This window comes from Setaria italica, chromosome VIII (assembly GCF_000263155.2).
Source record: "Setaria italica strain Yugu1 chromosome VIII, Setaria_italica_v2.0, whole genome shotgun sequence".
Lineage (NCBI taxonomy): Eukaryota > Viridiplantae > Streptophyta > Magnoliopsida > Poales > Poaceae > Setaria > Setaria italica.
This window is the reverse complement of record NC_028457.1, coordinates 23,481,547-23,506,641: the sequence shown is the minus strand read 5'-3', so window position 1 is coordinate 23,506,641 and position 25,095 is coordinate 23,481,547. Positions and strand designations below refer to the sequence as shown.

Sequence of the window (25,095 nt, the reverse complement as noted above, 5' to 3'; positions counted from 1 at the left end):
CCCGTAGAACGGAGAGTTCGTCGGGGTGAGCATATCCGTAACGTCGAGGCCCATCTTCCTCAATGTCTTGGCGAAGAGTATGTTGAGACCACTGCTGCCATCTATGAGTGCTTTGGTGAGTTTGGAGCCTGTGACTACTAGGTCCAGGATGAGAGGGTAGCGTCTTGGGTCTGAGAAACTAGTCCACTGATCCTTCCTAGAGAAGGTGATTGGCAACTCAGATCACTTGAGGAATGTAGGCGTTGCTAGTTCAATGGACATGATCTCTCGGAGGGCTAATTTCTGGGACCGCTTAGTAGTAGTACCCGGTGTGCCGCTGAAGATGATGTTGATGGTGTTGGATGGGTTCTGGAATTTGCCGTTGTCGCCATCATCTTCGTCTTCCTTGGCTTTGCCCTTATCCTTTGTTCCAGAAGGTTCCGGCAGATCTTTCATGACTCTACGTAGACTGTAGCAATCCATCGTAGAGTGCTTTTAGTACGGGTGCCATGGGCACTGCTTCTTTAAGAGCTCACTGAATAGAGTCCTTTCTTGAAACCTGACACCTTTCTTGGAAGATTGGGACATTGCTGCGATAGTATTGTCTAGCTTCATCTTGTGATTTTGACCACCCGAGTAGTTATTTCGGTTGTCATTATTGGGGCGATCATTATGGTTCTTGTCATTGCATTGGCCATTACTCTGATTGTTGTTGTTCTGACCCCTATTACGGCTAGACTTGAACCTCTTGATCTTTTTGTATTCTTCATCTGCCTAACCTTGTATCATGATCTTAACAGACTTGATATATTCGGGGCATCTCCTGCCAAAAGCTTGAAACATCCGACGGTCATAGAGACCATTTTGGAAGCAATCTATGGCATCACGCTCCGCGATGTCCATGATAGTAGCCTTCTTGTTGAAGAAATGGCGTAGATAACTGCGCAGGGTTTTGCCCTGTTGCTACTTGACCTGAGACAAGTTGATCCTGTTGTCAGGACGCTGCATTGCTCCTGCGAAGTTATCTGTGAACGCTGCCTTGAGGTCCTTCCATGTGTCGATGGAGTTCTTGTCTAATTACTCAAGCCATGTGAGTGGCCCTGCTTCCATGTAGATGGGGAAGTAGATGACCTTGGTGTTGTTGTTCTCTCCTGCCGCCTATACTGACAACGAGTAGCATCGCAGCCATTGGATTGGATTCTGCTTGCCGTCGTACTTGGTGATACTTGGAGGTTTGAATTTATTAGGTAGAACCATCTTTCGTACTCATTTTGAGAAGGTGGAGAACCCATTAGAATCCTCTCCCTGGTATTCGACTTTGTGCTCGTGTTCGCGACGGCGTCCTTCAATGATTGTGTAGGTGTCGCGACTGGTTTTGATCTTCTAATGAAGGTCGCATACTAGGCTTTGAGGCTCTAGATGGGGCCCATGGTGGCCACGACCTCCCGAAGGCTCTACGCAACTACCCTCTACTCCGACTTGGCTTGGTCTGTCACCCTCAATTCGACTTGGTCTGGGACTCTCGTTCCGACTTGGTTGCCTTTGGCTACTGCTTTGCTGGGATGAGGTGTGTTGGAACAAATGTATTGGGCTTTGTTGATCAAGTTGCTCTACGCTCGCTCCACCAGCTGAGCCAGTTGCCTGGTGTACTTGGTTTGTGGCATTGCTCGGGTAATCAAGTCAATGGACACGATAGTGGCAAGAGAAGTATGGTGTTGACGTGATTGAACTGCTTCAAACACGTGATCCAAGTTCATGATCGGTAGTTCAGCTGCAAGGCGGTAGCAATGCTGTGCTCTTGTAGCATTTCTTGCTTGTCGTCGATCTCTTTGAGCTTCGATTTCTTCTCCGGCTACATTGGCGGTGAGATCCTACAGACCTTGGCGCTGAAGGTTGATGGCGTGCTGCTTCTTCTTCGGGGTCGGCACAATGTGGCGGTGGAAGTTTCCAGCGCCGTCTGCGACACAAACCCAGGAGCCAAAAATGAATGTCGCACCCACTTCGAACGCGACGGTGGGCTTGATGATGACTTGAGCCATCGAGTTCACCAGTGGATTCTCAACGAGATCCCCTACCTAGCACGCCAGCTGTCGGTGTTTAGACTCGGCAACCTACCGAGGGGGTGCGGCTCATCGAGATTAGGAGCTCAAAGGTGAACTCGAACACACGATTTAGATAGGTTCGGGCCGCTAGATTGCGTAATACCCTATGTCATGTGTGTTGGTTGTATTGAACTTGTTTGGAGGGGGTCCCTACCTCACCTTATATTGTCGGGGGTAGGGTTGTAGGTCGGTTGTTTACAAGAATACTAGTCGGATTCGACTAGTGAGTCCTACTCTAATTGCTACAAGTAGTTTCCTAATCCTCGACTAGTTCTTGTCCTCCACGTAGACTACGCTGTCCTGCATCGTAGTCTCCATGTCTGACATGCCTCGATGTACAGCTCTGTATCTAGGACTGTCCAAATCTTCTAGTGGACCCATAGATATATGTATGATAGACGGTACGCCTCCCTCTCCCTCCCTTACTCACTCACGGTACTGCGGCAGGGGCAACCGGCGGCTGGATCTAGCAGGGGATGTGGGTGAGGATTCCTTTTTTATTATTATTTTTAATCTGCATCACCGCCGGTTTTAGGTTGGGTAGCGCCGACCTTTATCCGACGACCCATAACTAGTGGTGTCAGGATTCTAGGTCCGGCTGTGATGTCACTTTCTGTAGTGGTGCACAAGCATACCAATTTCCGAGCCATCTTTCGGAGACAACCCAAGTTGCTGGGGACAGCGTGTTGCTACCAGCTGGTTTCCTTGTTTGCTGGAGGAAACATCCGATCATTGTGTGTTGTAGTCTATTGATGATGTCTTCTGCTATGTACCATCACTATGATTCATATCACTCGCAAATATAGTGTTCACCCAAAAGATAGAAAAATGCCAATCTCTTTAAGATCGAAGTGTGCGGTTTTGCATAGCGTAGAGATCATAATGTGGGTAGAATAATGGGCTGAGCCGCTGAGATGGTAGCTAGAATAATGTGGGTTCCAAAACAAATCCTTGTGCGTATGTTAGTGATGCCAACTTACATGCTTAACATTATGTTCTTGCAGTCACTTCTGCTAATTCAAGAAGTTTCATCCATACTCCCTCCATCCTAAAAAGAAAGAATTTCTAGGATTTCAGACAGATTAAGGGTGAATGAAAAAGACACATGTACCCTTAATTAGCTCAGATTGCATATAGAATATAAAGGAAATATGTTTCCATTTAATCATGCATGCACGAGATCAACGAGCCAAATTATGCATTCATCATAAACTTTAAATATTAGAACGTCATTATTTTTGGAACAAATTTTGAATCCTACAACACCATTCTTTTTGAGATGGAGGGAGTATGCGATTATTAACTGGTTGTTTAGTTTGTTTCACCCATGTTATATATTTTGCTATTTTTGGGGGAAATTTACTTGAAAAGTCGTTGCTGCCATTTCATTGAAAAGGAGTCTATATATCATTAGAGTCAAATATTGTGAAGATTGACCAGAACTAGGCATCACACTGTCTAAGATTTTATTTTTTGAGCTGCGATGGCAAATCTGCTGGATTAGGATTTAATGTGCTGTGATTGCGAAGTTTATGGTCTGGGAGTCGAAAACGTGGATGGATGCATACGCAAATCAAGAACCAAACCAGATCCATATCCCACATGGTCAGACACACATCAGGAAGCGGCTGTGCACCTTACTCAGTATTCTCTGTTTCCCCAACTTTTTTGTTTATTTATTTTTGATATATAGCAATTTATTGAATGCTATAATTACAAATTGTACAATTACTCTGGTTGACACTAAGTCAATCAGTGAACCAATCCTTTAAAGTTACACGTGAATGTTTAAGTGGTTTGATATTCTGCACCCTCCCATTGGAAACTCTGTTATGACTTTAAAGTATCAAGCCCCACATTAGCTGACACGCAGAATCAGATACATGATCATATAGTTTATCTGATCCACTATATACAACTATTTTTTTTTTGCATAACGAGCATTAAAAACTATTATTTTCTATTTTACTATATGATTATTATTAAATAATGCTATCTAACTTTCAGTCTCATGAAGTATATCCTATAACCGATGCTTACACATTTTTGCAGCAGAGGCTATTATTTGCTTTTTTACTATTTTGATTATTATTTAAATAATGCTATATCTAACTTTCAGTCTCATGAAGTATATCCTATAACCGATGTTGACACATTTTTGCAGCAGAGGCTTTATTAGGATATTTGACTACCCATCTGCGCACACTCCAGCAAATATATACTACGCACTTTCTAGTTTCCTTCAATTATTGCAAATTACTAAAATGTCTTCAAGAATATCGGTACCTACTAGTACGACATTCTCCATAGTGAAAAACATCAAACAAGGTCTTGGTTTGAAGCTTTCAACAGGATCTCACTAAACTACAAGGCTGTCTGCAATCAGCTGCTACAGTTTCAAAGACACGCCAAAGTGACCCATATGCAAGTTCTCATGATAATCTATGACTGGTTTTGTTTACCTGAAAATAGCTTTTGCACAGGAAACATTCATGCACAAACTGCATTCCAGTCCCAAGTCCCAACCAAACCTCTAGACTTCTAGAGATCTTCAGTGATCCAGTCATATCTTTCACACTGTGCCAGGAGCAATATACCATTCAACCTCTTGCACACAGCACACATACTTCAGTGGACACTGGATCTAATGGCCCCTACCGTGCCTAATTCACCATGCACACAAGCAAATGTCCACATGATGAGTATATGAAAGCTCCTAAACAGGGCCATAAGAATGATGCAGATCTAAACTGCACTCAGCCTACTTAGGAAAATGACAAGTGTTAATAGGCCCATCCCTGTCACTGGATCTTCCTCTGCAATCAGGCCACCAACAAGAGTTCAAGAAGCAGCATTGTGAGGGGGGGCCCAAGGGCTGAATGCAAGCCCCCCACATGCACCCACAGAAGGCTATCAACTGTTATTCATAACACAGCAATCACATCTTGATGCAAAGCATACATTAAGTTCATATACATCCACAGTCCTATTTCCCTTTATAGACTGACACATACAACTCATTCAGGTGACGTGAACAAACATATAAGGATTTTGTAGGAGGCAAGCACACAAACTTTAGTACACAACATGCTCAATATACTCACTATGCTTGATATTGACCAGCCAACAGATCCTGACTTTCTCTCTCTTTATTTCTTTCTCTATAACTCCAGCACCAAATCTGCATCCAGTCAGAGAAAAGAGGTGTCAGTGAGTGCAGTACAAGGCAGGCTGCATCAGATACAGTAAAAACGGATTGATAGCTCCTGAAGATTCTTTGCCAATAACAGTATGAAAGTCTCCCTGCCAGGAGTGCATTTTGTGACTGCAAATTAGGATGACATATCCTGTGGTGTGATTGCAAGGTCTATGGATGGGGAGTTCGAGACGTGGACGGATCAATCTGCACTCACATTCAGCGTCGGTCTTGATCCAGTGGCCGCTCTTGCTGCCGTTGAGCTCGTCGTCGTCGTCGTCGATGGGAGTGGCGGCGCCACCGAAGGAGGCTCGGTTGGCGCAGCAGCCGAACCCCGGCGCGCGCTGCTCCTTGCGGCACCGGAGCTTGGGCAACGCCAGCTCGGGCTCGTCGGCGCTGGCGCTGCTGCTGCCGCGCTTGCGGCTCTTCTTGGTGAGGCTCCTCGCCAGCGCCGTGCTCTCAGGGTACACTTTCCTGTGGAAGATTTGAAGGATCTGCAAATGAGCAAAATGCTTCCTCCTTTCAGAACTCTTGCAGTGCTTAATTTCACGTCATTTTGCTTGGAGGATTCAACAAAATTAAAACCTATAGCTAGTACATTTCAGAATGGCATCAATTATATCGACCGTGAATCGAGTGGTCTCTGCAATAGATTCATCAATAATTTTTTATTAAAAAATAAATTATTAAGAGCTTATCTTATCCGTGATTGTACCTATTATATAATACATGTACAGCACCGTTATAGAGAAAGGGGCAAGAGGTTCAATGATAAAGATCTCACGGAGCAAGTCTAATTGTTCAATTGGAGGCTAAGAATATGATGACAAGTGCAATGAGCCATAAAGATAACACTGGACAGGAGATTGCAAACAAAACGCCGTGTCAACTCGGTACCCCCACTCCTAACAACAACTTGACTCCTAGCTGGTGTGCCAGATCTATAACATAAGTGGACGTTTCATCGAAAGGTTGTCGATTCGGACACGACAGCTTAAGCCCTAGAAAAATCTCTCTTGCTCACTTCCTGTTTTGGACATTGACATGGTTCCAATATAAACTAGATTGAAAATAAGAAATAAAGTTTGTACTGCGGTGAATGAACTAGTTAATTCTTTTTTAAAAAGGAAATGATCACCTAATATGTGCAAAAAGGGCCTCAACTAGGGGTGTCTGAGGATCCAAACTAGCATGGTAGACAAACTACTAATACTTATATGCCAAATACAAAGCTTCCATGCAAGTTAGCTGTCAACGATTTTTAAATTTTGGTTGCAAGCTTTGCATAAAAGTTAATTAACAGACAATGGGGCAAGTAATATGGAAAGGAGTATGTAGGATGTTAACGTGCAAATGTGCAATGGATATACTTGATAAAAACTGCAAAATTTGGCACAACCCAAACAGACACAAAATTTACCAAGATTTTGAGTCAAGAAAAATACAAGAAAAAGATGAATTAAGATGAAGAATTTGTCGATAATTCCCTAACCAGAGCTTAAGAATTGAGGCTTCTGTGTTTTTACCCCTATTTTGGAGCTCAATTGTGATTTTACCCCTACTTTTTCAAAACAAAGATTTTTTTAACATTAAAACGAAGATTGAGTTTGCCCATTAATAGCACTTAACGGTGTCAATGCAGCTAAAAAAGACTAGCATGCCCATGCATGTGAATTTGCCCCTACTTTTTTAAGTGCTCATAGTTTATCCCTATTTTGACATTAAATATTTGCATTTTGATAGATCTTCAAATAATTTGACAGCAATACTTGAGAAAATTCGTATGAATTTCAAATCTAACCAAACCTGGACAGATGTTGTCAAAAGTTTAGACTAGGGGTAGAATCACCAATGTCCCTTAAGAATTTGACGATACCTTCTGAAACTTGCTCTTGGTCACCGCTGCACTCGCCGGCGCTCCTTCACCACCGGCGCCTTTTCCATCGTTCACCCTCCTCTTCTTCACTGTCTTGCGGCCGTCGCCGCCTTTCCCCTCTTTCCCGTCCTCCGTTTCTCCACCGGCGGCGCCGTCCTCGCCCTCCTCGACGGCGACGAGCGCCACCTTCTCGTCGGCGAAGCGCGTGCGCATGAACAGCTCGCCGAGCGAGGTGCGCCGGCCGCCGTTGCTGTCCCGCGGCTGCTCCAGGCGCGACTCAGCGTCGCTCACCGGGGAGCCGAACAGGAAGCCCTGCAGCGGGCAGTCCACGCCCATGGCGAAGCTCACCCGCGCCGACGCCACCAGGTCGCCGGCAGCGCCGCTGTTGCGGCCGCCGAGGACCTTCTCCAGCTCGGCGCTCACCACCATGAGGTCGTCCTCCGTGGTGGTGTCGTCGTTCTTCTCGGCGATGGCCTCGACCGCGGCGACCGCCTTCTCCTCGACGGCGGCGGTCTCAACCGGTGGCGGCTGAGGGTAGGTGAATGTGGGCGTGACGGCGCCATCGATGTCGACGTCGTCTTCCTCATCCACGGTGTTGTCATTGTCGTCGGAGTCGGATTCGGCATCAACGTCGTCGACGTCGTAGTCCTCGTCCTCTGCGTCTGAAGGAATCGCAACAGCGGCGATGCCTAGAGTGCCAATGGTGAGGAGGCCGCTGCCACCGAAGGTGAAGAGGTCGGTGTCCGGCGGCGATTGGTTGTTGGTGGTGAAGCCGTCGCCGGCGAAGTATTCGTTGGCGGAGGCGAGGAAGGTGGCGGGGTCCGGCGAGGCCAGCCCGGTGATGCAGTTGCAGGTCCCACCTGCAGTGACACAGTGAATTAGTACGTACAGTTGTGTTTGCTGAGTTTTTTCCTTACAAGTACTCTGTGGTGCTTTTGGGAACTTGACTTGAATACTTGATGTCTAAGAAATCAGAGTAGATGAAGTTCAGAAATTATGAAAATGTTCTCCAACAGGCCAACAAGAAATTCTGAATAGGCAGTATAAGGAGTGTTCAGCAAAATTTAAAGTTCTGAATCTAAAGTTCATACTCGTTCGAAAAAAAAAAATCCAAAGTTCATATCTGATTCACATGTTCTAAGTTGGAAATATGGTCTACATGGCGAAAAGGAAATATGGTCTAAGCAAAATGGACTCATCTTCATTTGTTCTATTATCAAAAAAAGTTTCACGAATTTTGGAGGTGATTTGATGGTTGTTTTGTTCAACTTATGTGACAAAAGTGATGAAATGTCAAATAAGAAATAAAAGATAGAACTTGGTGTCATGTAAGGGACGAAAAAAAATTTCAGTGTCAAGAAAGAAATTTAGTCATCTTCTAGTATCAAATAAGGAATTTTCTCAAAAATGTAAAAACACGAAATGCGAACTTTTATACCTACAATCATGATATCCTGATTTTTTTCCAACTCAAACTAAACTACAAAGATATCAGCATGTTATTTCTGATTAAAAAATGATAAAGATCTATCAATATGTATGTATACCGTTTCTAGGATACCTTCATATAGGACAATGTTGATATAAAGAAATGTTATCTAGAATATGATGGGGTTGCTGCTAGCTCTGCGATTGTTGAGCTAGGCTTAAGCTGGAATGGAATGGCATGTGCCATGTCCAGTCTAATGTGACAAACAGCAAAAGTGCAAGAATTTCAGGGATCCATACTGTTTAAACTTTGCATTCTGAAATTACTGCGTACCAATTGCCCATGACATTTGGACCCCAGCAGGAATGTATTTTGCATGCACATGTGGCTGCTTGTCAGTGACAGTTCATATCAATTTGGTAAAACTAGCTTTGCCCATATTGTGGCCCATGCAGTCCTAGACTCATTTTATGTAGTGTTGCCAGAATAATATCTGAAAGATCATGAAAAGGCTACTTTCATTACTCTTCTTCTCTATATTTTTTGAGAGAGAACAGGAGCAATTTTTTTCCAGTTGAATTAGAAAATTGTTTGCACAAATTAAATGAGCTGCAAGGAATGAAGAAATTCAACAGAGAGAAGGCCGATCTATGTACCTCCACCGTTGTTGAACTCTTTGAACACATCATTACTATTCTGTCGTAATTTCCGGTGCATCCACCCCAGGAGCTGATCACACATTTACAAAGAGTATCACAAGAGGGTGATTTGACATTTACTAATTTCCAAAAGAAATGCTGCCATCAGAATTAACTGAACAGGGAGTCCATATTCATGGAAGAAGAAATGACTAATTTCCAAATGAAATTCAGAACTGGAGCACCATATTGGATAATCAGGCAAGAAGAAAATAGCCAGAAGATGGTAATGAAGAGCAAGGTAGGGAGTAGGGACTAACCTTCATCTTGGAGAGGCTTGTCTAAGCCGGGAGCTGGAGCTAGACGAGGCATTAATAGAAGATGAAGTGGGAAGCCGCCAGAGGCAGAACAGCCGGACTGCAGCTGCAGGAGTGATCCATCAGTCGGCAGATCAGAACATGGGGAAGGCTACAAATGGTCGAGTAGGGGGAAGGTCCCATGTAAGCCACAATCTGCACAAGCCTACTTTGTAGCCTTGTGTATGACCTCCAAAAACTCTTTGCATGTTTTTTTTAAAAAACTAATTAAACCATAACTTGCTGGGTACATAGGTTTGGCGTTGGCCTTCGATGGGTATAACTTGTTGGATACGTCCCATTTCTCATAATCAAATAATATCTAGTAAAAGCAAGAAAAAGTAGTACTTTTTTTATGAAATGAAAATTAAAGGTAGTAATTGTACCAAATCTGTAGATAATCTCGTAATAAAGCTTCCTGTCAACGATTATTAATTTGGTGGCTTTATAATTGAATCCATTGGGTAGTTTGGTACGCAAGAGCATGTCATGCGTACTGCAACCTCTTTGTCCGTGGTCACTTCACACTTTCAAATCAGCAGGTGTGTGCAGTGGTACATACTCTACTTTCCTGCTTTGCTTTTCTTCATCAGATTGATCATTCATCACTCATTTAACAAAAGCAATTGGTAGCTATGAGTAACGTGTACTTGCGAATTCAACATGATTTAGCCGTACAAAAAGCCTTTATAATGAACGTGAGATGGTGAGTGAACAACTGAACGGAGAGCATCAAGCAAACCATAGCTAAATCAACGGATCCGCGGGTACATATATGGCCAGATATGTCACAACAAAAACCAGCTGAGAGAAATAGCCATTGAGCAATCTTGGGTTTGCTGGCACCTGCAAGCTAAGCTGCTGGACTCGTGTACCGACCGACACGACACGACGCGACGTATATATTACCGTGTCAAATGAGTTATTTGTATGCGTGCCAATCATATAATTAAATCGAACTGCTTCATTAATTGATGTTTAAATTCCCAAAAATTATTTCTATATTATCGGTCCCTAGTTTAAATAGAAATACCATCCAAATATATAGTCCCCAAAATTCAGAGTCAAAGAGATACCTGTTGATGAGGACGGTCCCGAAATGGACTCCATCACAACAACCGAAAGGTTCCGCTCCGAAAGGGCAAGGTCGCCCCTTAGACAAAGCTGATTGTGTGCGTGTCTATCCTAACCTTCTTCCAACGAACCGAAATTAATGCATACTCGGAACTTAAAATTTAGAACGGTAAAGAACAATAAATGTAAAAAGGTTTCATTAACTTCGAACCAGCCCTCCCATCAGTTATAGTTCCTCCACTATTTATAGGGAGATCAACCACCACAAAATACAATTACAATTACCATTATCCAATGGCTAGATTTCAAGAATATTCTAGGGTACAACGTGAAATACAGCCTTTGTATCGACTTCTCCAGTTGGCCCCTCGTACGGCTGCTCCGTTCCATATGGCGTACAGCATGGCCTTCATTGCATGCTTAACTTTGGAGATCGAGGAACCTTTCGTCAAGCATCCCTGATTTTCCTTCTAAAGATAAGCCACCTTGACGATGAGACGATTCGCCGGCCCCTCCTAGGGTCCCGATGGCCGGCCCTTTGCTTGCTTTGTTCCGAAGATTCCTTCATACAAATAAGGTCAAAGTCGCCACAATCCTCTTCCTTGCACTCAGGGTTCGTCACAAAAGCAAACAAGCCATTACGGTTAACATCGGAAAAGGGCTTCTTCCTCCGAAGGGGGATTCTGAAGGTGGTTTCCCCAACAGTAGCTCCTCATGAGCGAGGGCCATCTTCTCCCTTGATGGGCTGAACTTACGACCATAAAAATCATGGTGCACCCATCCTTCGGAACTTCCCAAGATCGGCCCATGTAAGATTTTACTTTATGCTCTTTTTAGTTATTTTTTCCTTATTTGAAAACATTCATTAATATTTTGCTCAATGGTTTTTAAGTCTTTTTACCCTTGTTACTGTTTCTTTTTCGCTTAGCCTATAAATATCCCCTTGCAGGCCCCAGGCCATATACTTTTACCGCTATCGCCTTCATTGCCGGAGGTCCGAAGCCCCCTTCATCCATTGTTCTGGTAATTTCTTTAGTTCTTCGTTCAACAACCCCCTGGTAGCTTCGTGTAGCGCTTCTTATGGCTCCAAAATGCAAGCGTCCTTCGGGTGACGAAGGCGGAAACACAATACCAAAGACCATCATCTTTGGTCGGAGCAATTTGAAACCTGAAGACATTGTTCTTCTGAAGGACAAGAGTATGGTTGTTACTGCCAGGGCTCCTGGTTTCGAGGTTATCCCCAAGCCTGAGGACAACGAGGTTGTCATTTTCCACCATCTTCTTTTTCACTGGCCTTCACTTTGAATTAGATCCTATCATCATGGATATTCTTCATCTGTTCGATATCTATCTCAATCAGTTGACACAGAACGCTCTTGTTCACCTGTCGACTTATATTTGGATATGTAGGACTACCAAAATCAAGGCTTCGGCAGATGGGTTTCTTGCTGCACACAAGGTCCACCATCTACCCAAGTATCTTTTAGAGGATGAAGGTGGTGAATGATTGAAAAGGAGGCCCGGTTTGGATGTCTTAACTTTGTCTATCGCACTAGCACACTTCCCCTGTAGCTGCATATCGTAACAAGTGGACTAATGATTGGCATCAGCACTGGTTGTATCACAAAGTGGAGGCGCAAGAAAATGGCGAGCCCCATCAGCTTGTTAATAAGGAAATTACTTTCTTGCACAAAGAGTACAAGATTGATCTTCCTCCGTGCTCCGGAGGTGATGAGTTTATTTCTATGCTTCGTCTATTTGCTCGGAAGTACAGCATACACGATTTTGTGGAGGAGTATCGCATGGTGGGTGTGTGGCCCATCCATGGTGGCTGGGAGATCCCTGCCTTTGACTAGGCCTAAGTTGATGGCCCATTCCTTGTCCTGATCGGACCAAGTTCTTCAGATTTACAAAAGACAATGAGTTTCTTCGTTTACTCTTTACGCTGCCTTGCTTTCTTTGTGACACTTTATTACTGAGATGCTGTTTTTTCATTCTTTTTGCAGAGATAAATGCCATCAAGGCCAAAGAACATGGTGACTTCATTCATGGGGTGGAATCTCCTTCAGAGTGCAAAGAAGTTCATAAAAACTTGGTGGATCCTGAGGGAACCAAATTTTTTCTTTCTTTGAAGTTGATGCTCCTATTCGCGAGGTGACGAAGAAAAACATTTCATATTTGGAACAAAAAGCTTAGAAGAAATCAACTAAGCTTGCATCAGCTAAAGGTGCAGGAGCTTCAAAGCCTGCCCTATCCTTGGTTCAAGAGAAACCCGGAACTACACAACGTCTTGAGCGTGTGAAGAAAGGTTGCCATCCTAGCTCCAAAAACCCCCTCGCTACGAAGAAAGCTCATGTGAGGAAGCCGTTCTTAAGGATGTTAATGATGGTGAGGAGGCTGCACCCCCAAACTCTCCCCGTGCTGGCAGTTCTGCTATCCCTATGTTGCCTCTTCGTTAAGCACTTCCCGAGGGGCAATCCACGAGCTCCAGGGCTACATCTCCTTTGGAGTCCCTTATGGTCCCTCTGAGTCCTCTCCAGCTGGAGAGTGATGAAGAAGTCAACGTTGATTCGTCTATCCCTGAATAGGCGCCCTCAAATTCTGTTGATCTTAGTCCCCGGTGAGCTGAAGAAGGGACTGCTACCTCATTTGATTCATCTGACACTTCATCTTCGTCTGGGACTATGCATTCTACTACACCGCCCGCTGCTGCCTTTGGCAGCGATGCTTCCGATGAGGGGGAACCTGACAATAGTGTATATTTGGTCACACCCGAGGACCCCAAAGATGCTGCCCTTCGCATTGGTGCTCCAAAAGATGCCAAACTTATTGGTGGCAAGATTATAGATTTCTTGGGCCTTCAGAGTGGTGGTCATGAAAGGAAATTTTTTGATGAAGCTAGCAATAGTTTTTGTTTCCCTCATGAGGAGGAGAGGTTCTCCAGACTTGATTTTGAGTCCATGGTTGAAGCTTGTGGGGATCTAGCTCTTAAAAGCTTTGTTGCTTCCTAATGTGCTTCTCTCAAGCTTCATCATGAAAGAACTGCAGCCTCTTTGTCCGTTGAACTCACCGCTACCCAGGCCCGTGTTTCTGAGCTTGAAACTTAACTGGCTATGGAGAGGAGCCGCAATGATCAGCTGATTGCTGGGAAAGAGAAAAGTGATGAAGCACTCGCTAAGGCTCTGGAAAGCCTCAAGGATCTTGGATTAAAATTCAATCTTGCTTCTTCATCATGCGAGTCCATGAAGAGAGACGTCGAGACTTTGACGAAGGACTTAATTGAAAAAACTAATGCTCTAGGGGAGACTCGAAAGGAGTTGTCCAACTACCATGCCTGTCATATCAAGGGTGCCGAGAGTCTTCGTGATGATATCGTGCATGCCCTTGAATCCTTCAACTTGTCTCCCCCTTCATTCAATTTTATGACTGGGTTAGCATCTATTTCAATTTTTTGTGCAAGAGCAGGAGAATGTTTGGTGAACTTAGTGCTGATGTCGGCATTCGAGCACTTGCTTATTCCATCTGTGTTTCCTTTGGACCGTCCTTCATCAGAGAAAACATTAAGCAAGAATGATGTTCGAACTCTTGGAAATGCTTCTCATGCCTGGCCTTTGGACACCAAACTTTCCCCCAAAAATCTTCTTGTGCTTCCCAAAAATATTTTGAAGAAATCCATGCACAACTTTTTCAAGACGAGGGGGTGCTCAACGGACGCGCGATGAATCTGAGCGCCTTCATGACCAGGTTTCTTGCTTTGCACGCCTTGTTTTGTTTTCTTTTTTCTTCATTTTGCTTATTCTATTTTATCTCATTGGCGCAGCTAAGGAACCGCTTGCAAGCCGATTTCTCCGCTCGCCTTGCTACGAAATGTGAGAAGCGTGCTAAGGCTTCTTCTTTCGAAGGTCCTGGTGACAACTGGATTCGGTTGCCATCAGAGCTATGCGCTAGGGGCCCGTTACCTGAAATCTTGCCTGCTGATGCTATCACTACCTCTTGGCCTGCTTCATCCACTGCTCAAGACACTCCTTCTATTGACGCTTTGAAGGATTTGAATACTGAAGATGATGCTGCCACCTCACTTCTCCACTAACTACTCTGAAGCTGCCTACTGAGGACTCTTCAATGCTTCCTGAGATTACTACCTCGTCCACATATCCTTATGCTGCTGCTGGTGTTGCTTCTCCTGAGGCCCAGCCGGAGGTGTGAAGCCTCGTGAGATGAGAGTGCTTTTGGACTATGTTTGTGTAATGCGTTGTAACTAACTTAAGTTGGTTCCTGCTTAGGTCCCTTCGTCAGATGTTGCGCAGGTTACCGAAGGTGTGACTCCTATTATGCTGCATTACAACAACTACTTCATGTCCCCTGGAATTTGGGAAAAGTTTCATGCTTGTCGTCCTGACGTTTCGTTTGATGACTTCTGGTCTTACAAAATTCGGAAGTACGAAGAGCACAATTCCGATCGAAATCTTTTTTCTCGCAATTTTCTAGTGATCCCGTCAAATGGTCCAACACCCTTCGTTTTCGTGCTGTGACACGCGCTATGAGAAAGGATTGCTTCAGATCCTTTTGGTTCTGTTGATTCAGGACTATTATATCCGAAGCCTGAACCAATAGACGAGGGGGTAATAGGCCCCGTTGAGTATATTTATCGGAAGTCTTCGTCTCCAGACGTAGTAGACAACATACAAGTGGAGAACTCGACGAACGCTCCATTCCTATAGGAAGTGCTAATGACTTGGTTTTCCGTTTTGAGTGGAAGAAAAATGCTCTCCGACGAAGAACTACGGGTTATGGCCGAGAGCATCGTCGATGTTGCCATTCTTCGTGTGTTGGTTGAGGCTTGTGAGATTGTAATGAATGAGGATTCAATTGATGTAATAAAAAATGTGATGGGTTTACTTGTGAATGATTATGACTTGTTGTTATGTTTATAAATCGTGTTTTGTTTATTACTTCGTTGTTGTTTGCATGCAAATCATACTTGTGGCAAAGACCTTTACTTTCTCTTTGGAACTCCCCCCTTCAGGTGTTTGTCACAAGGGAGTGTGCATGAAAACATTCTTATAGCCCCTTCATGGCTTCTTGCTGCGACTCTTCCTCTTTTTCTTTCACTGATGCCTTTCTCTAGGCTCTTCGGGTATCTTTGCTCACTTCTTGCGAACGCACCGACACCTTTTTCTAGGCCCTTCGGGGTATCTGTTGTCTTCGCATTTTATGACTAAGTAAACAATGTCTCCTTGTACCCCTTCGTGTGGTGGGATGGGACCATCTTAGCTCAGTCGTGATCGACCTCTACACCGAAGACAACGCCACTTCATTTTACAAAGGGGTTGATTGCTTCAGTGGTTGTACTTCTCATTTTGGGGTACATTGATTATATTTCACAAGGGGTTTACATGGGTGTCCACATCATTAAAAACCTCACACCCCCTCGGATCGTTGTGATCTTTGAGGGCTTCCCCCGTGAGGAAAAGAGTACGTTCCCTTTGGATTACATGAGGCATTGCCTTTGTACAAAGATTGTTAAGAAAAGAAACTAAACAAAAAAAATCCTAAGTATTTTTGGAATATGTCTTCATTCCAAGTGTAAGGATCCACCTTGCCACCTAGGCTTGTCAACTTGTACGCCGAAGGCCTTTGTGTTTGCGTTGCCACGAACGGTCCCTCCCATTTGCAGCTCATTTTGCCTTTCATTTTTCCTTTTGGTATCCTTCGGGGAACCATGTCTCCTGATTTGATGCCCCTATGCTTTATCTTCTTGTCTCGCCACCTCTTCGTTTCTTCCTAGTAATGTTTAAGTTTCTCTGATGCTTGCATTCTTACATCTTGAATATTATCAACTGACGGTCCGATGTCCTCCTGCTTTGGTTCTTGTTCTATCCTCTAGGATCCCAGCTTTACTTTCTCTACTGTCATTGCTTCTTCTCCGTATAACAGCTTGAATGGTGAGAACTGTGTTGTTCTTGAGTCCTTCATATTGTGGGACTAGATGACCCTCGGCAACTCATCTACCCATTTCCCCCTTTAGGAGGTCTGTTATGTTTTTCTTGATGCCTGCAAATATGATTCCATTTGCCCTTTCCACTGCGCCATTCAATTGTGGGTGATATACTGATGCGAAATATAACTTTGTGCCCAGCTGGCGACAGAATTCTTTGAAATCGAAATTGTCAAATTGCTTCCCATTGTCAATTGTTGTCTCATAAGGCACTCTGAAATGACAGACGATGTTCTGCCAAAAGAACTTTTGGATTGTTTCGGAGGTTATGTTCTGTACTAGCTTTGCCTCAATCCACTTGGAGAAGTACTCCACCGCAATGATGGTGTAAGATAAATTTCCCTATGCGGTGGGTAGTGGTCCCACTATGTTGATGCCCCATCGTGTTCACAAACTTGACAGGTGGTTCATCTGTATTGATTGATTTGTGTGATGAAATCTCATAAAACACATCCGAAGGTAATGGGTCTTATGCTGCTACTGCTTTTGCGATGATGTCGGCCTCTTTGTTATATCCCCTCGGCGAAATTTTCGCTGTGAATCCGAGGAAGTATTTTTCCATGCTTCGGACAACTTTAAGATAGTGTGCCATATCTGGGTTTTTTGCTTTTTAAGATTTGTCCACATGACCCAATATCAATTATAGGATCACAACCCTTCATGCCCCTACTGCCCTTGCCTTCCGAAGAGCTAATAGCAACCCCTCGTATTCTGCCACATTGTTTGTACAATTGTCACAATTCAGTCTCAATGCATATCTAAGCTTGATGCCCGAAGGTGACTTCAAAACTGCCAAAGCTGTTGTTCCTACATGACAGTATGCTCCATCACATTGGACCTGCCACACTGGTTCGGTGATTGTGCCTTTGCTCTGTGACGATGCTGGCATCCAGTCTGCGACGAAGTCTACCAATATGTGTGATTTTATGGCACTCCTCAGAACAAAGTTAATGACATGTTCTGCTAGCTCTGTAGCCCACTTCCTCATTCTTCCTATTAATAGTGCTGAAGCTTGCGTTTTGCCATGACCATCACGTAGGCCATTTTCTCCATTTCTGTGTAGAACAGCTTTGAACCACTCATGGCTTCGGAGACATAAAAGATGTGCAACTACATTAGCTTGTCTTCCACCCTTCGTTCTTCCACCAATACTGCAGTAAGAGCTATGTCATTTGCCGCAATGTACAACAATAACTCCGCCTTTGGAGAGGGGCTTGTCACGATGGCAAGCGTCTCTAGATAATCCTTCAATTCTTCAAAAGCTTTTTTCTGCTCCAAACCCCACTGGAAATCACTGTTTTTTCTAATGACCCTGAAAATTGGCAAACTTCATTCTGCTGCCTTTGAGATGAATCTGTTGGGCAATGCGATTCTTCTTGTCAATTTCTGGACTTCTTTTCTGGACCTTGGAGGATGCATTCTTCGTATTGCCTTGATTTTTTCTGGGTTTGCTTGAATGCCTCGCTTGGAGACCATACATCCCAGTAGTTTTCCCTTTCATACACCGAAGATGCATTTTTTTCTAGGTTCAATTTTAACCTATATTTCCTCAAGTTGGAGAATGTCTCCCGAAGATTAGTAATATGATCATTGTCTTTGAGACTCATTATTACCACATCGTCAACGTATGCCGAAGCATTCCTGTTTATCTGTGTTTCGAGGATAGTTTTCATCATTCTGTTGAAAGTTGGCCCTGCGTTCCTGAGACCCTCGGGCATTCTTACAAAGCAGAAGACTCCAGAAGGTGTAGTGAAACCAGTTTTACCCTTGTCTGACCTTCACATCCAGACTTGGTGATACCTCAAAAAACAATCTAGGAGGCTCAACATTCGCAACCTACTGCCTGATCAATCAATATGTCAATTCTTGGCAATGGATATAGGTCCTTCGGACAATGCTTATTCAACTCCGTGAAGTCGATGCACATTCTCATTTTGCCATTCATCTTCAAAACCATGACTACATTCGCGACCCAAATTGGATATTGTACTTTTATGACACCAGCATTGAACAATTTCTGCACTTCTACCTCTACTACCCTTCAGCGGTCATCATACATTGGTCTTTGCCTCTATATCCTGGGTTTCACCTTCATATTTGTGTTCAGTTGGTTCTCAATCACACTCCTATCGCACCTCTCAAGTCGCCAGCGGACCATGCAAACTCATCTTGATTATTTCTCAGGAATTCCAAGGGGCGTTTTTCTTCCTCTTCTTCCATTTCTTTCCCAATTATTACCGTTTTGTCTGGGACATCTTCGCATAACGGGACAGTCTTCATGTGGTCTAAGGCTTCCATTCTTTCCTGCTGAGCATGCTTCATAGACTCCCTCATCTGCTTTTTAGCTAATTTCTCTACTTCGGAGGCCTGCTCTTCATCTTGCCCTTCATCAATGACATGGACCTGTTTGTTCAAGATTAATGTGTTTTTTTTCTACTTTTCGTGCATCGTCCTGATTCCCATAAACGGAGAGCACTCCGGCCACCATTGGTATCTTCATCAGCAGGTATCCTTGGTGAATGACTGCTGTGAACTTGTTTATTGTATTTCTGCTGAAGTGGCATTGTATGGGTAGTCGAAGTCAATGACATCAAATGTGATGACCACTATCCTCATCATCGGTCCTGCTCTGAATGTAACATTGACAATAATTTTGCCTAGAGCTTAAATTCTCTTATTGCTGAAGCCATACAGAGAATGGTTTGCTTTCTGCAAGTCTTGCTTTGTAAGCTTCATGTCCGTGAAACATTTCCAAGTTAGGATATCTGCCAAACTGCCATTGTCTACGAGTATCCATCCCACATCATTACCGAAGAAGTATGTTGTGTTTTTGCTGATGTTTGCTCTGATGATAAGGGGGTCATTGTGGGGATAATGCTGCAGTCTAACATCTGCTGCGGTGAAAGAGATTGGGACATGCGACCAAAGCAAGTGGAAATACTTCCCTACGCAAATGTGATTCACCCCTCTGTAGTATTGCTACCTTTGCTTCTTACTGGTATGAACTAGTTCGTTTGACCCTGTGGAGATTGCATTGATGATTTTTACCATCCCGAGGCGTCTCGCTTGCTCTGAAGGCCCTTCGTGAGATGAAGAGTTATTCTCCATTTTCCACTTTGCTGGTAGGTGGTAGTTTCGCGGGGTCGTACCCTGGTACCATCGTACTGTTTGCCCAGGTTGCCACAAATACTGAAGAGTGAGTTAATTGTGGTGGCGGCGGTGGCGGCGGCGGCAGTAGCTGTGGCGCAGATGGCTGGAATACTTGCTGTGGCACGAATGGCAGCACCATGTAGGGATGAGGCGAATATACAAAGGGCTTTGGCACTTGCATTTGCTTGGCAGCTGCGACATGATTTACTGTATTTCCTGCAGAAGCCCCTTTCTACTCTTCCTCATACTCCTTTTGAATAGCGCCAACACACTAATGTGTGTGGTGCTCTTTGTTCTTGCCATGAGGCCAACAATAATACATCTGTTGCTGGCCTCTTCCTCCTCTTCTTCCTCGTCCTTCTATATTGCTCTTGGCACCTCCTCAGTTGTGATTTAAATTGCTTTTTTTAAATTGTGACTGGGTCCCAATGGCCAGCCCTCCGCTTGCTTTGTACCGAAGACTCCTTCGTACGACTAAGGTCAAAGTTGCCACCTTCCTCTTCCCTGCACTCAGGGTTCGCCACAAAAGTAAACAAGCCGTTACAGTTAACTTCAAAAAAGGGCTTCTTCCTCCGAAGGAGGATTCCGAAGGTGGTTTCTCCAACAATACCATATACCAACCCACTTAATGTTGTTGACCATTTTAAATATCTAGCACTTCATGTTCGAAATACACATTACCTTTTGTCCTTACAATAGGAATGTTCTGGTCAAAGTTTGACCATTTGATGAGGGTATTTTGATGATTTCATCTATAAAAAGTGAATTTCCTTGCTAACCGCACTTTGGTCAAAGTTTCCTAGTATTCTGAAATAGAGGTTAGTATTCAGGGGGAATATTTACACTCCCTTTGAAAGGATCTTGATGTCGCCTAGAGGGGGGGTGAATAGGTGTACCCTGAAATTATCGCAACTTAAAACAAGCTTATCAATGACTTTCGGTATTTCTGGAGATGGTTTTGGAAATTCAGCAACCTACGAAATTTCTGAAGAAATCTATAAAAATATCTGGAGCTGGGAGAGGGCACTTATGCAGCGGAAAAAAAATATCTCTGCCAGAAACCGGAACCATCGGTTTCCAAAACTAGAACCTCCGGTTTTGGCTCAGACAGAGAAGATCCCTAAACCTATGAGGTGAAACTAAGCTCGATATCAAACCAAACGTGAAGAGTATGCTCTCAGGGTGTTTCTCAGCAGGTTCACAAAGTTCCTACACTCCATAGACAAAAACATCCGAGTACATCAAACAAATTCCAAAGTTTAATAATGAATGCAAATGAGATCAAACCAGTGAGGAGACTTTGTTTCACCGAAGTTCAGATTCACCACTATGAATCCTACATCTACGTTGAGGAGCCAATTGGAATACGACTCTACTCAACTCCCTTCCAATGTGCCAGGTCTCTTTCAACCAATTTCCTCATTTCCACTAGATGACCTTTTACCTTGCGGAATCAAGATCGCAGCCTTTACAAACTTGCCGCTGCTCACCACACCTTTGGAAGCTAGCCGACAACACCTAGCCGTCTAGGAGGCACACCTCCAAGAGTAACAAATGCTTCACTTGAAACTTGACAAGGAAAAAAAGTGCTCAAGGAACTTAGTGCTCTACTAATGCTCACGAATGTCTCCTCTCTACTACCCAACTCACAAGATCTAGCAAAGATCACTCAACTTCACAAAGTGGGGTTGGAGAGAGCTATTTTGGCTTTAGTTCAGCTTAGAACAGCAGGAAGCAGACAAGCAACATCAGAAGCAACAGCTAGCAACTAGGAATGGCGTGGGGTATAAATACACCACACCTCAAAAACTAGTCGTTAGTGTGTCAAACCAAAACTGGAACTACGGGTTTCCTAAAACCGAAACCTCTGATTTTTCAAACTGACTATCCGTTAGTGACACGTGGCACACAAAACTAGAACTTCCTATTTCTAAAACTGGAGCTTCCGATTTTGCCCCTGCTTGACTCGACAGAGTGTGTTCATGTGGCTTTTGTGTCTCTCAACAACTCACATAAGAAACCTGAGCACTAAGACTTTGTCAAATGACCATATGATGCATCCCTCTTGATAGTACGACATACCTATACTCAAGATCAACACAAAAATACAATATACATCCTCTTGAGCTTCATCATCATGAACCATGCCATACTTAATCAATATATCCACTTGAGACCTACATCCAATTTTGTCACTTTGGTTTGAGCACTTTAACCTTGAGCTAGTGACTTGGATCAATATTCAACACATATGAATGAAACCCAACTTTGGATCGCAAGTTACTCCTTCATCTGACTTAATAAACATTTGATGCATCCCATTGCTATACTCGTTAAGGCTTGACTTGATACCTCAAAATCCTCCAAGCAATAGCCACTTCACCCTAGCAAAGCTCATGGCTCAAGCCACTACTTGACCAAACCTCGCTTAGTACCTCGTTGCTAATCCCTAGCTTGATTTCTTCATCCAATCGCTGCCACATTGAGTCTAGCTTTGATTTGACATCAAGAATGAAACCTGCTTGACATCATATCTTATTTTGACTTCAATATCCCATTTGTAGATAACAAGCTTCTCATTTTATTTAGAGACCAAAGAATATCCCAATGACATCATGTCTCTATTTTCACCTTAATTTTCTTGTCACATATTACTCATACACATTATGGGATCACGAAATATTCCTCATTATGACATTTATCTTTAGTTCAAGCAATCTTTCAATATGAGGCTATCACAAGCCTCAACACATCTTTGACACCATTGCTTGCTTTTCATGCTTAGAGGAACAATGTCATTTATCACACTTGTTCTTTTCCCCACATGAGCCTTTGAATACAATCTTTTCCACAAAGATTATTCATCAATAACATTACACCTGCTCATATGCTTAACAAGTTCATTAGACCTTTAATGTAGTTGTCATTCAACCCACCAAAACCCACTAGGAGCCTAGATGCTCTTTCAATCTCCCCCTTTTGGTGATTGATGGCAACTGTGATTAAAGCTTACAAAAGATATATCAATAAAGCTTTTGAGTGCTGAGATTCAAATTTAGCTCCCCATCAACATGTGCATTGATTGAAATTCAACAATTTTGGCGTAAAATGCCAATTTGCTCATTTACAAGATAAACATGGAGCTCCCCCTAAATCTCAGCATCCGTGCGGTGCAAAACAAATGTGTGAAGAAATAACATGTGATGCACGCAGCAAATTAATTTATCAAACAAATAAAATGTGAGAAATACTGCTGTCTACCAGGCCAAAACCGGAACATCCGGGTTTGAAATCTGTAACTTTCATTTTCTTCCTGACAGCACAGACTAAAGACAATCATCATTCAAATAAAACCACACTAGCATGCAACAGAGTCTTAAAAAGCTTAAATAGGTTCAACACACATAGTAGCACACATTACATAAATTCTCAAGTCCACAAGAGCTAAGATCAAATTTATTACATGGGCCAGTGGCATCCAATAGCTAGAAACTGGAATCTTTGGTTCTGGAAAACCAAAACGTTCAGTTTTTCCATAGACAGAACACTAAGAAGCTTTTAATCTTCCACATCTTCTCCCCCTTTGTCATTCATCACCACAAAGGATCTTGGAGGCCTCTCTTGTAGCTTCTAGTCATCAATGGGATCAACATGGGGCATAACATCTTCATTACCGTCATTACCACTTGGGCCACCAAATGGAGGAGGAGGAGGATATTGTGGAAAGAACATTGAGGCAAGTTGTTGAGCTGCATTTCCTGAAATGTTTGGATCAATAGTGGAAGGCTGAGGAGTCCCTGTACCAACTAACGAATCACCAATGGAAGAACCACCACCACTAGGCATACCTCCAAATGTGGGATTATAGTAGTTAAATGTTCTACTCCAATAATCATCTAATTGAGCACTCTCCCACTGTTGTTTAATTGTCTCTGGCTTACTTTCTTGACCATCTGAACCAATCGGAGAAGGTGGATTATTTGGCATGTTGAGTTCTTGCATTTGTTTGCACCATATTGTATCTTTATTTTTCTTTTGCCTCTCCTTACTCATCTTTGTGTTCATGGAGTTGCACATGCCCACAAAGAAGTTGGACATTTTCTGAAGTGAAGAGGGAGGCTTATACCTTGCTTGAGAGCCAGTAGCACCACCTTGTGTAGATGAGGTTCTTGCTACCCTAGATGATGGAGCAGCTCTAGAAGGAGCACCAGATGGGGCAGCGGTACTAGAAGGATCCACCGGCTCACTAGAAGGACTAGGAACACCTTCGGGAGGGTTGAAAAATTGCTCAAGTGTTGGCCTTGGAATGTCATTCTTCAAATGATATGGCTTGTAGGGGTGATCATACTCAAATCAAAGTTCAGTCACATGATCAATCACGTGCATAAGATAAGGAGCATATCCACAACATTTTTGTGGAGAGCTAGCAATATCTTTCATCTCCTCCCAAATATAATCCACATATTAAATTCACTAGAACTAGGAGACATGGCTTTAAGTAGGTTTCTAGCATAGAATGTGATCTTGCTAGCATCACCTTCTCTTGGTGCAAGAGTCTTCCTAAACATCCAGTTCAAATATCTATAGAATAGGATCATGTCATGATTCTCGCCATAGTTGACCGGTTGTGGTGTTAGATACATTTCGGACATTGCACCTTTTGAGAATGATTTACAAATATGAATCCTTACCAAGTCTAGATCATCCTCACTAAAACCAAGGTAGGTAGCAAAATCTTTAATGTTGACTCCATACTAATTTTCCTCTGTCATCCAATGCACCCACCTCACTTTTTTCTTCACATTAAAGTAGCAAGTGGCATAGAATTGAGTAATGATTTCACTGTTCCAACTATGTGCAAAACCCATGAAGTGATAAACATTTTTATCTTTGCATGCTTGTATCACTTCATCTACCATGAGGTCTCCCAAGTTTGCTAAGAAAGACCAATCAATGAATTGAGAGCGAGCAATGGGTATACCTTTAGCAAGAATAGCACTCTAATAGAAGTTTTGGTGAAAATCTGTGTAGAACCTATAATCCATATTCCATTTACCAATCCTTTGAGGATTCTTCTCCCTTTCTTTCCTGCAAACTTCAGTCATGCCCGCAGCCTTATAGTTCACCTTAACTCTGTCAATAGGTGCCTTGGGTGGTCTCAACCTCGCATCTCAAATAATAGCAGCTTGTGTGGTTTGAGCATGGGGTGTAGGCATGTCAAACTCATCACCTCCTTCCTCTCCATTACCATCACTGCCCGTGCCTTGGCTATCCTCATAACTGCTGGTTCTGATTGC

The 25,095-nt window shown here is 43.3% G+C and overlaps 1 protein-coding gene across 1 annotated transcript; it reads right to left on the bottom strand.

Annotated features, from left to right (window-relative positions):
* Positions 1 to 4,990: 4,990 nt before the first annotated feature.
* On the bottom strand, positions 4,991 to 9,700 carry LOC101784407 (protein LAZY 1). The gene is made up of 5 exons (XM_004979233.3): positions 9,541 to 9,700; positions 9,239 to 9,311; positions 7,154 to 8,013; positions 5,495 to 5,771; positions 4,991 to 5,262 (listed from the first exon to the last, which is right to left on the bottom strand). Exons 1-5 carry the CDS (start codon positions 9,544 to 9,546, stop codon positions 5,243 to 5,245), a joined length of 1,236 nt encoding a protein of 411 aa, XP_004979290.1. The 5' UTR covers positions 9,547 to 9,700; the 3' UTR covers positions 4,991 to 5,242.
* Between the last annotated feature and the right edge of the window lie 15,395 nt (positions 9,701 to 25,095).